At 45.9% G+C, this 13,587-nt stretch overlaps 1 protein-coding gene across 2 annotated transcripts; it reads right to left on the bottom strand.

The window, feature by feature from the left end:
* Positions 1–1,652: 1,652 nt before the first annotated feature.
* LOC146688711 (ankyrin repeat and SOCS box protein 13-like) lies at positions 1,653–12,342 on the bottom strand. 2 transcript variants are annotated; one of them, XM_085437538.1, is made up of 6 exons: positions 12,163–12,336; positions 6,541–6,728; positions 6,280–6,436; positions 6,068–6,202; positions 5,387–5,578; positions 1,653–5,133 (listed from the first exon to the last, which is right to left on the bottom strand). In XM_085437538.1, exons 1-6 carry the CDS (start codon positions 12,203–12,205, stop codon positions 5,006–5,008), a joined length of 843 nt encoding a protein of 280 aa, XP_085293664.1. In that variant the 5' UTR covers positions 12,206–12,336; the 3' UTR covers positions 1,653–5,005. The 2 variants fall into 2 exon arrangements, with proteins under 2 accessions (XP_085293664.1, XP_085293663.1); XM_085437537.1 differs by having other exon boundaries at positions 5,066–5,578; positions 12,163–12,342.
* Between the last annotated feature and the right edge of the window lie 1,245 nt (positions 12,343–13,587).

Raw genomic sequence — 13,587 nt, 5'->3', positions numbered from 1 at the left:
ACTATCTGTTTGCATGACAAAGGATTTCTTTGTCCATGGCGCCACCTAGCGGCAAATGAGGGGAACTGAGCGGGCTGCTGCATGAGCTAAAATCATGTCAGCAGCAACCAGCGCTTATAAACAGCACTGATTCTGACAGCAATCACAAGACTACAGTCAATGAAGTCTAAGTGTGACAGTTACAGAGCATCTTATCTTGACTTTAAACAGGAAATGCATGTCCTGTCCTCTTCCTCCTGAGCGTCCACATTTTGTGCATCACTCCAGTCACATGCGCTCACCTGCTGCTGCCATAGATGCACCTGCTACGTTTTTCCACAAATATCTGATAAGCCAATCACATGGCAGCATTAGGATATACTGACTTAGCATGAAGAGATGCTAAAGTTCAAACTAGGAGAAAGTGATTAAGGTGGCTTTGAACATGGTGTGGTTATCGCTGGTACATGGACTGGTCTGAGAAATTCAGTAACTGGTGATGTACTGGGATCTTTCCACCCCAAAGTCATTGGGGTTTACAGAGAATGGTTTGAACAGAGGAGATATCCAGGAAGTAGCAGCTCTCTGATGCCAGAGGTTAGAGAAGGATGGCCAGAGTCCTTTGAGCTGACAGGAAGGCAGCAGTAACTCACGTAAACACACGTCATACTCCGAGTACAGCTGAGACCACAGGAGGTGCTGCTGTGGCAGCTGAGGGCAGGAAACTGAGTTAATAACATTGTTAGTAGCTGTGAATGGCAGCTGCTTGATTTCAGCACATTAGATAACCATGAGCTTTCCTCTGACCCACACGGCTTCATGTAAACGTGAGTTTGAGCTTTGTATTTGTGCACGTCACACACAACCCTGAACCAATCAAGTTATATATATAAACATATCTCCAAGTTGGGGTGGTGGTTAGCACTGTTGCTTCACAGCAGGGAGGTGCTGTGTGACTCCTCCACCTGCCTTTCTGTGGACTTTGCATGTTCCCCTGCGTCTGCTGCTCCCACAGTCTTAGGACACGCAGGGTTAGCTTGGTGACAGTGGGAAGAAAAACTCCCTTGAACCAGGCTGAGGGAGAAGCAGCCAGTGTGCTGTAGTATATGTGACACATTTCCCTGTCGAGTGTATTTGATCATGATGAGTACAAGCCAACATATTTGTGTATACATGCATCTTTAATACCTGCGGTTTTACAGACTTGTTTCATCTATAAACACCTTGTTGTGCGTTAGTGCGTCATGTTTGGTTGTTTGGGACTTTTGGACTCAGTTATTGGTTACCGTGGAGCGGCTGCAGAGCAGGTCACCTACTAATTGGAAGGTTGGTAGTTCGATCCCTGCCAAGCATCCTTGGGCAAGATCCTAACACCAAGCTGCTCTCTGATGCATCCATGGGAGTGTGAATGCTGTGCACAGCACGATATAAGAATCGGTCCATCGAGCATCTCTTCAATGATGGAACGACACGGGAGAAATAAAACGCCATGCTACAGTGCTGTCAACAATCCTATGCTGGTCACAAACGGTGCTTTCTAGAATAAGTTGGCCTGTTCAGCACCTGCTGTTGTGATCTGACACAGACCGATGCCGCCATGATGGCCCGGGCCAGCATGCAGGTCCTGTTGTTTCTCTGAATTCATGCAGGAAAAAAAGGTCAGCAAACACATCGTTAGTGCACTTTAAGTTTATTCATCACATGCAGAGCAGTTTAACAACATGGATACTGAGGACACGTTGTGTGTTATTGATCAGGATTTTAATCAGTGCTTGAGAGAGAACTGCATCTGTTCAATCAGCAGAAAAGAAATGCTGTCTACAGCAAGCTTTGCTTTCAAAGCTCTGTTATGGACTGAGAGACGCTTCTTATCTTCAGTAGCTGGGCGCTGCCCTCGTGTCGTTCTTCAGCCCAAGCCTTTGACACCAAACACATTTCATAGCAGTTATTTTCAGCCTGAAGCAGAGGATTTGATTTGCTGTTGAAGGCAGCGCTCCGTGAGAGCTGTGCTTCCAAACCATTTACAGGCTGACGTTACAATGACCCCGGCTGCATTTCTTTCAAATGAGTAACAGCCTGACATGGTACGTTTCTAGGAATCTAGATTTTGATTAACTTTTTACAGCGTGCGTATTTATGACAGCAGGCCAGCATCGTGAAGCCCGCTCACGTTTGGCCAAACGAGGGAGTGAACAGAGATTTGGATGAAGGCATGAACTATGAAATATTGGTTCTGAATTCTTGCTGAAGCTGTCAGACCAACAGGCAACACAGCAGGTGCTGATCTGCACGAGCGCTGACAGACGCCCCGTGCTCTTTAAAGCTGGGCAAGGTAACTGTGCCGGCTGGCAGCTGAAGACAGCAGCGAGGAGAAGCTAAAACACTGAAGGGTGATGTCAGCAGGCCACACGTGCACAGAGTTGATCCTTCATGTCATCAGGTGTGCGAGGAAGAAAAGAGGCGAGTTCTCGTGGTTCAGGCTATAACATGAAGCACTGCGACATGGAAATGTATTATGTCAGTGAGAGGAGGCATTACAGGAGCCAATCGAATGGTCGAGTCGCTTCTTACACACAACATAAACTAACCTCGGCATGAAACCGTCTGCTTGTTTTCTCCTCAATAAAAGATTCTCCAACCAGCTCACGGGTGGCTGTTGGGTTTGTGATGGAGGCTCCACCAGGAACTTCCTTGTAGTTTGGATGAAAATACCAACATTTGCTAACTAACTAACTAACTAACTAACTAACTATCTTTGCAGCCAGTTTCACAGTAGCGCCTACTTGGCAGCTGGGTGTGGGATCCACATTTTCCCTGGCAAACGGGAGTTTGCAGAGCGACCTGTGTGACTCGGGCTTGCTGCTGCTGTTATTTTCAAATGGAATAGTTGCAAGTATGGAAACTATAAAGGGCGGAGCCACCATGTTACCCAGTCACAAAGACGCCGTCTGCTGGTGAATGTGACGAGAGGAGTGTACCTGCCTGAAACTGAGAGACGTCCCTGAGCCCACACATGAATGTTTGTACCACCTCCACATTAGCCCAGATAGATTTGACAACGCTCTGCGTCCACCCTGCGTTTTCACAGAGTAAAATGCGTCATTGTTTTAGAAAGTCTACGTTTGCGCTGTCCACACTGCGACGCAAAATGCTGCGTTTTCCTTGAGCGAAAACGGCGTCTCAGTGTGGACGGGAGGCCAAAACAGAGAGAAAAGCATGCATCAGTGTGGACGTAGATCAGAGAGCACAGAGTGTGACACTCATCACCACCCAGTGGTCACTCAACAGAATCCAGCTGTGAAGCGCTTCTGCAGCAGTGTGAGGTCACAGATGTGCGTCCACTCTCTGTAGGTGATGTAACCTGAGCACGAGTCAGTGACAGTTGTGATTTGTGAATACGGTGTCTTTGTGAGATCAGCAGTGGTGTTAAAAACAACGACTGCTTCATCAGAGACCACCCAGAAGTTAAACGGTTCCCGAGACGTTTGGCTGATCATTAAGACCATTAATATTATTATTATTAAGAATGTGCTGCAGGTATTTACAGACACATAATCCAATAACACTGCTAAAGAGAGGCCTGTGGCCTGACTCCCTTTCCAAGGATAAATCACAGTTAATAACTGCCAGACAGGGAAAAGAAACAATATAAAGAACTTGAAGGAATTCATACCAGCTTCCTGTGCCTCCTGTTAAAAATATTACGACCTGACAGGGCTCAGTGCGTCGCCTGTGGAGCAGATTTAATGGAATAAATGTCTCACGGCTATAAATAAGTGACCAGGATCAGCGTCTCCTGGAACTGCACCAGCAGGGAGCATCTGCAGAGTTTCACGCTGCAGCCCTGACAGCAGACTTGCTTGGTATTCCTCTTACGAGAAGCTTTCTTTCCTTTGCACGCCATGCCCCACTTCATCATTTCATACTTTGAGTCTGTGCTGCGCTGTCCCAGCAGATCCAGCGTTTGATCCAGAAACCATTAGCTGCTTCCAAAAGCAACATCTCGTCTTCCTGAGCGTCGTTTCCAGTTAAAAATAAACAGCCTTACACAGTCATGGATTGGAAGCACACTCTGCTCTGGAGGTAGACAGACTGTTCATGAAGCTGTTTAGGACTCAGATTAGTCGCTGGCAAACAAGTCCCCCACACATCATCTAACTAACAAAGTCAAAGAGAAGGTGTGAGAGCCGCCGTCTCTGATAACAGAAGCTACTGTAGGAGGCGAGTCTGTCAGTGCTGCTTGTGTTAACATGAGCAGATAGAAAAGCTGCTGTTGCGTTTCCACTCGCTGTCCCTGCCATCACTGCCAGTCGACTAAACGCATCACATGCAGAGAGTGAAGTGCTGAGCTTATTTTAAAGTAGCTGCGGGACTAACATCACTCTCGTTTCCTCCCGACTCGAGGTCATACCCAAAGACGTGCAGTGCAGCAGTGTGTTGCTGCTTTGTGCTTCCTCTCAGACTCACAAACTGTCGACCAGCATAGAAACCAAACATTAAATGTGTATCGTGTGTTTTCAGCAGCATTAAAGGCATTTACAGCACAGACACTGTGCATTTAAACACTTCCTGTTAACAGGTGGTGATGTCACAACATCAGAGTCAACATCCACATATTTTGTCCACGTTCAACACACATGTTTAAACTAGCTTTGCAAACGAGACAGAAGCAAAGAACATGTGTTCAGTGTGTGTGTGTGTGTGTGTGTGTGTGTGTGTGTGTGTGTGTGTGTGTGTGTGTGTGTGTGTGTGTGTGTGTGTGTGTGTGTGTTAGAGAGCAAGCCAAGTGAAAGTCAGTGTTACTCTGCTCTTTAAAAACATCTCATCTTACAGCAGCACTAATGCGATCACACAGCCTGAACACGCCGAGTGCAATAGCTGCTGCAGTGTGTGCATGGCAGGGCTCTTAAACTAAAGGAATCTCAGGCAGCAGCTCCAGAGCTGTGCCAGCTGTGCTCATATTTAACACAGTGCTGTGCAGTTTCCAGTCCTTTGAGCGCCGGTCGGCTCCTCCTGCAGGTGGCGCTCACTGATAGCAGAGGTAGCTGGTGATGAGTTTAGGGACCTCCAGCTGGCCTATGACATTTAGAGCCCTGGTGCCGAGCTTCCTCCTCACTGCCAACCTGCTGAGCTGCTGCAGACTCAGAGGAGAGGCTGAACACGGGGAAAACATGTCAAATCTCTGTTCATAACACATGCAAATGATAATATGACATTTTTCACAAGAACAAAATGACGTGTCAGCCTCTAGAACACTGATTCACTGTGAGAGTAAAGCTGGAGAAGTGAAAGACAGCTGAGCAGCTGTGCATCAGAATGTTATGGCACATGTCAGGTGTCGTCTTTCTGACGCTTCGTGGAAGTGAAAATGATCCTCCTGCTGGTGCTGCACACTCATGAAACTTACTCTCATAAGACTGTAGGCAGGCTGCAGAGGGAGAGCCCGGCGTGGTGTAGTCCACGGGTCTCCTCTCGTGTTGATCTCGAGCGTAGATGTTGGCTCCAAACTCCACCAGCATCTCGATCGTCTCCACCCGCATGCTTTTAGCAGCGTGGTGCAGCGGAGTCTCGTGCAGCCTGGCGGCGTTCACTTTAGCGCCTACGCAGAACAGAAACATTGAAGCCTGAAGGAAGACGTCGGTGTGGTTATTTAACACATCGTTGCACCGCGGCGGTTCGTGCCGCGCCTCAACACAAAGCTCAGTTTCTCAGGGGGGCAAACATTACTGACGGAGGTGCTTTTTGTTCTTTCTGGAGCATTTCTGTGATTGTGTGCCAATAATGTCTGAAGAACACTCGTGCTTTTACCAACAGCATGTTGGAAACCTCTCTCTGCTCCTCACACACCTGTGGCATCAGGACGAAAATCCTGTTGCCTCGTTCTCGTGTTCCCAAAGCGGAGCGTTCACACTCCCAGCGTGACCAGCAACAGTACCCACCATCCTTTTACGGCTCCGGGGTAAGGGGCTAAAAATGTGTTCTCATCTGCTCCTTATACCTGCTGGTCTACAGTTAGCACGCTGACTGTAAGGTAGCTTATACTGTGTTGTACTCTGTGTTTGATTCATCCTACTGTGCAGACCCTCACCTGCATTGAGCAGCTCTCTAACACAGTCCGTGTGCTCGTTAGCACAGGCCGCGTGCAGCGGGGTGCCGTGGTAAAGGTCATACGCCTCGAGACAAGCTCCCATGGAAATCAGCAGCTTCACACACTCAGAGTTTCCTGAAATACAAACATATATAAAATTAACTTTTATTTTCCAAAAACACAGACAAAAGCACAACACGCGACACTCTCACCTCCCATGCAGGCCTCGTGCAGGGGTGAGGCTGTGCGGGAGGTGAGGGCAGGGTTCGCCTTGGCACCGTACTGCAGCAGAAGCCTCACACACTCCAAACTCCCAGCTGAACAGGCATCACACAGCGGGGTACTTCCATCCACATTCCTTGCATCCACCTGACAGCATCATGGGGAACAGAGTGTTTTCTATCAAGCCATTTCTACTTGTTTGATCTACAGTTTGACCGACTGTAGATCACATTACTGCGCCTGTGACTCACCTGAGCTCCAGCCTCAAGCAGCAGCTGCACACACTTGGCCTGTCCGTGGAGGCACGCCTCGTGCAGCGGTGTGATGGAATCCACGGCCACCATGTTGACCGAGGCTCCGCCCTGAATGAGCTCCTCCAGTTGGGAGGCCTGGCCGAGCGAAGCTGCCTTGTGCACCTCTGTTCGCTCCGCCCAGCAGCCTGCAGAGGAGCACGTCAGGAAGAACTGAAACCTCATCTCATTTACAGCAGCTGTTCTGCTGGGGTTTCTCAGTTTGCATGTTGCCTGTGGAACACCTATACACTCGCAGACCCGGGGCTGAACGCAGAGACGAACACACCAGGACAAACCTGGACAAACCTGGTGTGTCCTTAGGAATCTTGAAGGACTGTTTACAGAAATCAACATGCTGTAAAAGTTGCTTAATCTCTTCTAACAGTCATTTAAAAACCTCCCACTCATTCACCTCTACAGCTTCCAAAACACTTTGTGAAAGATTTCAACAGTTTCTACTGGAAAAATATCAGATTTGAGGTACTGGTCCCTACTGGGAGTGTCGTTCCCTGCTGCTGTAAACCAGTGTGAGCCTGTGTCTTTGTCAGTGTTAAGTGAAGCGTACGTGTAGGTTCAATAAGGAAGCTCACATCCGTCTGCTCCCAGGTGTTGCCGGCTAAATCTAAACTTCACATCACTTCCACTTTCCCACGCTCTCAACCTGTTTGTGACATCACCATTCTAGTCCAATCATCTTTCTCTTGGCCTTCTTCGGGCCAATCAGCATTCACGGCGTGTACTTTAGATCTCACCGCGCATCTTTGGGAACCCCTGTTTTTCTGATGCTTGTAGCCGACACTCACAGTATCCTGTTATGAAGGCTCGAGCACTGTGGCCATTAAGGGAACTGCTCCACAGTGGTTTAAGTCTTACTTTATGAACAGGAGCTTCTCAGTCCAGATAGATGCTTCTTCCTCAGCTGCAGCACCTCTTACTTGTGGAGTTCCTCAAGGATCCATCCTAGGGCCACTCTTATTTTCCTTATATATGTTGGCTCTAGGGTCGATTTTTATTTTAAATATAATATCTCTTTCCACTGCTTTGCTGATGACATTCATAAAAAAAGAAAAACAAGTCTTGGACGCAGCGTTTTCAGTGGGAGAAACGTTTCATCACTCATCCAAGTGACGTTGGATCCCAAAAGGTTGAACAGAATCAGCTTTTTGGGATTTACTTGCCTGGATGTCTGAGCATGCATGAAGACAACTCTGTGAAACTGTTATCGGACTGTCTTGCTGATATAAAAGTCTGGATGAACTCAAACTTCCTCCACCTTAACAATAGCAAAATGGAGGTTATGGTATTTAGGAGATCTTTCCAAAACCATTCTTGAGCGCTTTGTTGTTCACTCCTCTGTCAGGTATCTTGGCATATTCTTTGACAGCTCCTTTAAATTCACAAAGCAAATAAGCTTTAAGCTTCATTCAGCTATGACTTCTTGCTAAGGTAAAGCTTTATTTTCTTCCTAAGGATTTTGACAGATTGAGCCACGTTTTTATATCAACTTGCTTACTGATTACTGCAGTTCCCTTTATGTTGGTGTCCTGGTGTATTTTGGTGTTTTTGCTCTATAAATAAAGTGGACATATATAAACATATATGGAATTAGTACTTTTCAAGCTTTGCTACCACTCGGTGACCACTGCGTGATGGTCAGTGTGTGTGTGTGTAATTCTAAGAGCCGCATTAACTTTTTCCTGTTTTTACTTAGCTTGCATCCACACCTGAGGCCAGGTTTGAGTTTCTTGGCACCCTTTGTACCAGGTCTGCCACTACTGAACATTCACCCAGTGCATATACTATATGTATGTATGTATGTATGTATGTATGTATGTATGTATGTATGTATGTATGTATGTATATATATATATATATATATATATATATATATATATATATATATATATATATATATATATATATATATATATATATATATATATATATATATATATATATATATATATATATATATATAATGTTCTTCCTCTACACCCCCCCAATTTTTGCACATGTCGAGGAGCGTGTCAGGCTACATTTCACTGTGTGTTATACTTATAACACACAGTGAAATGTAGCCTGACACTTATACAAGTGTATAACTATGCATGTGACAAATAAAGAACCTTGAACCTTGTCTATTTGCTCTTTGTGGGGTGGCATGGACTTCCTCCCACAATCCATTTCATATACACACATACTGTGTGCCGGTGTTCCAGATCTACTGGCGTTTAGATCTACTGGCGTTGGTCGAACAGATGTGTGGCAGTCTTGCGTTTCAGGAGCTGCTACCGACAAACCAGCAAAAAAACGCCAAATGTGTCACCTGTGACACTTGTGAGGTTGTCTCAAACACACTCCGTCAGTCTTGATGCTGTTGAACAACAAAATGTTTAAAATGTGGCGAGTTTACCTGGTGATATCCTCATGCGCGACGCGATCGCAAAAACAGCAAACAAGTAACACCACGCCGATGTTGTTCACAGGACAGCAAGAGTAAACGATCGGGAGACTCTTGTCGTCGTTATCGTTCCCCTCGCACGGTTTATTTCTCCGAATTCAGCGTTTTTGCTTCACAACTACAGCGAGCAGTTTACTTTGTGCACTAACATGGACTCGAGTCAACCAGCGCCACCTCTGGCCACGTGCCACAGCCTACAGCCAGATCAACCTGTGACACACATCTGCAGCACGTTTGAATCAGTGTCATGCACATTTGTACCTTTCAATTGTGTCTGTTTGTGCGTCATGCAAATAAACCTTTGAAGAATGAAATGATATCATATATTCCTTATTGGCCTACATTTGTTCAAAATCCCAAATTATATACACAAAGTCATAGAAATCACCACTCCAATTGGTCATCATGATTTTGATATTCTCTTTTTCCATAACAATGAAATACGCCTTGGACAAATATGACACATCAATATTTCATTAGTGTTGTCACATCACATCCTGTAAGCATCGTCTGTCTGTGTCTTTTACCTGGAAATGAATATTTCCAGCCAATATAGGCAATCCATCAACATGGCTGGAGTTATATACAGTCTGTATAAGTGTGGTTAATCTAATGAACATTTGTAAGGAGACGGCAGTTACTTTGAAATCACAGCAGTTACACAGTGATTAGTAATAAACAGCCAGTGAGAGTGAGTGGATTTAAGAAAGTTAGTGACTCAGGTGTGTCGCTTGGTTTGTCATCTGTTTGTGAGACTGGAGGAGACGTAGAAATCCTTTGTTTTAAATCTTAGTTAGGAAGATTCCTGTTTGAAAACAAGCACTTTCTGTGAGGAATGCAAGAAGCACATCTGCAGAAAGCACATTTTGTCCAGCATGTGGACAAAATTGAAAATGTTGAGCATTGAAAAACTGAGAACGTTGGGCAAGTTCAACAGAAATGTGTTTGTAAGAACGAAAAACCAAATTGTTCCTACAATAGTTATGGAAAGTCTAACTGTTGTATGTCTGTGTTCTACATGTTTATCTGATGGGAAATAAAGTTGCTATTGTTTTATTGCAGTTTTTGGATAATTCTGAGTGGATTTACACAGTACAGGTCAAAATGACAGCAACAAAATCAATGTCAATTGTTTGTTCTTCAACATAATACAAGGGTTCATTTCCAAAACTTGCTTATGATCTTCAATTTGTAGCAGATCCACTATCACACAGCAGCTGGAGCAGTCTCCAATGGAGCTCAGTCCACTACTACCATAGCCCACTACTAGATTAACTTGTGACACATCTTCACCTGCTGCTATGATCACAGTGAGTAGAGGCTGAGTGACTGCACTTACCCCTGGTACATCCAAATCTGCCCACAAACATGTTGAAAGATGCAATGGCAGCAATGTGGATTGTCAACACTAAAAACAATCGGTAAGCAAAGACAACAGGGATCACTTTTTTCTGTTTATTTAGCACCCACAACATTTGTCCACAACACTGTGTGGTACCACTTTCCACAGAAGGTGCATTCAATCTGCAAGATTGAATGAGATTGTCAGAGTCATTGTCTGACTGTTTATTACTAATCACCTGCTGTACATTCACAGTAACTGCCATCTCCTTACAAATGTTTATTAGATTAACCACACTTATACAGACTGTATATAACAACCAACTCTGAAATGTTCGTTTGCAGAGGGAAGACACAGGCAGACTATGCTAACGACATGTGATGTTACAACACTAATGAAATATTGATGTGTCATATTTGTCCAAGGCGTATTTCATTGTTATGGAAAAAGAGAATATCAAAATCATGATGACCAATTGGAGTGGTGATTTCTATGACTTTGTGTATATAATTTGGAATTTTGTACAAATGTAGGCCAATAAGGAATATATGATATCATTTCATTCATTTCAAAGGTTTATTTGCATGACGCACAAACAGACACAATTGAAAGGTACAAATGTGCATGACACTGATTCAAACGTGCTGCAGATGTGTGTCACAGGTTGATCTGGCTGTAGGCTGTGGCACGTGGCCAGAGGTGGCGCTGGTTGACTCGACTCCATGTTAGTGCACAAAGTAAACTGCTCGCTGTAGTTGTGAAGCAAAAACGCTGAATTCGGAGAAATAAACCGTGCGAGGGGAACGATAACGACGACTAGAGTCTCCCGATCGTTTACTCTTGCTGTCCCGTGAACAACATCGGCGTGGTGTTACTTGTTTGCTGTTTTTGCGATCGCGTCGCGCGTGAGGATATCACCAGGTAAACTCGCCACATTTTAAACATTTTGTTGTTCAACAGCATCAAGACTGACGGAGTGTGTTTGAGACAACCTCACAAGTGTCACAGGTGACACATTTGGCGTTTTTTTGCTGGTTTGTCGGTAGCAGCTCCTGAAACGCAAGACTGCCACACATCTGTTCGACCAACGCCAGTTGATCTAAACGCCAGTAGATCTGGAACACCGGTGGCCTTCTGTCAGTGCAAGCTGCCTACTCAAATCTAAAAGTGGACGTAAATTAAAACATGCCAAAGGATGTTCATCGCATCCTCTACAGAGACAAAGTCAAATGCATGACTCGATGCGTGCTTAATCATCCAGGTAAGGAAAAAAGGTTGATTCTGTTCACCTGGACGTAGCGAGAAACGTTTCGTCATCATCCAGTGACGTCTTCAGTCCCAGCTGACTGCAGGTGTCCCCAACCTTATAAACGGGGCATTTACACGATGACTCCAACTGGCGCCACTGACCTAGAATACGCTAAAGGTCAAGACTGACCACTGATCAGTGATCAATGCGCTTTGATCAGTGGATGTGATCGATTGTAGTTTATGGTTCACGGCTCAGTGCGTGAGTTCAATAAGCAAGATTGTTTTCATTTTTTACCGCGTGCCACTGCTCGGTGTGTGCGCGTGCAGGCCCACGCAGGCCCATGTAGGCAGCGGCGAAGGTGTCTCTCACGTCATCGTCACGTTTTCCAGGTGAATAATTCCGTCTGTGTAATAACATGACAGCTGTCATTACCTGCTAGCTCCAGAACAAGGATTACGGCAGCCGGTGCCAGTCCTGCCGAGCTAACTCGGCCTCGATTACCGACCGTCTCGCTCTCGTACTCACCGATGTCGCCAAAGAAATAGGGCCGAGACTTTTCAGCGTCCATCCTCCGACTGCTTCCCCCGCAGAACAAGCTAGGCTGGCACGAAACGCGGGACTTACGGCTGTTTGTAAACAGCGTCCTCGCGCGCTACATGCGGCAGGAGTCACGTGACAAAACCCGACCTCCGCGGGCATGTTGGACTTTGTAGTTTTTACCCCAAATAACACCGTTTCACGCGTGGAGAGCGACTAACATTTATTCTAACTCAGGTTGAATAATATCCTAGCGGGGTGTAAACAGCCTGTCCTGAACAGAACGCCTGGTCACGATCAAATCTGTAATCTGGTGTTTAACACAGCAGCTCGTGTCGGAACCACAGAGTAGCTGCCCTGCACCCACTCACAATATCTTCTGTTGAGAGCTCCTGTAGATTTTCTCTGAACAGGCTTTGATCAGCTGAGCTGTACCTGCTGCTGCTCTGAGGTTTCACTGAAGTCAACAGTTTGTAACCCAATATTTGACACGCTGATTGGCTGATTTCCATTCCCCACACTGACAGTACACTGTTTGTGCTGTTTTCATACCAGATGGTATAAAGTTGGCATGAATTCAGTGGATTAATCAGCTACCCTCGATGCAATCTAATTCTGATCCCGAGCACCTCTGTGCACCAGTCGCACACTGTTCTTTACTCTAAATCCATCACAGTGCACCTCACTACCCTGTTTATCCTACACAAAACTGTAGCATCTCCTGGTGACCAACACCCAAACAGGACAGCCATTCATCGATCGTCTCAGGAGCATCTTTACACAGCCTGGGGTCTTGCCTGGTGTGACAGACCCCAGCCTCTATGGATCGTGTGCTTAGTGCTTGTTCCTCTGCTGCCATGATTAGTGCCTCTGTTCAGTCGAGCTGTATCCAGCCACTGGTAGGACTTCTGGATGTCAGCCACTTCCTCTATCTGGAGATGCAGGGGCCTGTCCTTCCATGATGGTTCCTCCTCTTCCTCAGGTTTCTGCTGCCTGAGGTGTTCACTGAGCATGCAGTTGGTTATAGGCATCTTCCTGATGTATCTGTGGATGTTCGCTGTCTCATCCTGGACTGTGGTGCTGACACTCACCAGTCCCCGGGCTCCTTCCTTCTGCTTAGCATACAGCCAGTCAGGGTTCTGACTTGACCCTCCATGCATGGTCAGGAGCTTCCTCGTCTTGAGGTCACTGAATTTATCTCCTCCTTTGGCCAGCTTATTATCCCAGCAGGGTAAAATAACTTGACCTGAGTCACTGATGTGCTCTTGGAGTACTTTTGGTAGTCTGGCCAGTGTCGCGTAATGTGGAGTAGAGAGAGCTGACAGGCCCCTGGCCATCACAGCTGAGCCGATAAAGGAAATTGCCTTATGTGTTATACATGTGTTGGAAATTGTCAGAGTGCTGAAACAGAGC

Source organism: Copadichromis virginalis, linkage group LG17 (assembly GCF_057382275.1).
Source record: "Copadichromis virginalis isolate Kocher_CV1m ecotype Utaka linkage group LG17, C_Virginalis_male_GT1.1, whole genome shotgun sequence".
NCBI classification, from domain to species: Eukaryota; Metazoa; Chordata; class Actinopteri; order Cichliformes; family Cichlidae; genus Copadichromis; species Copadichromis virginalis.
Note: the sequence above shows the minus strand (reverse complement) of the source record. Positions and strands in the feature narration are given on the sequence as shown.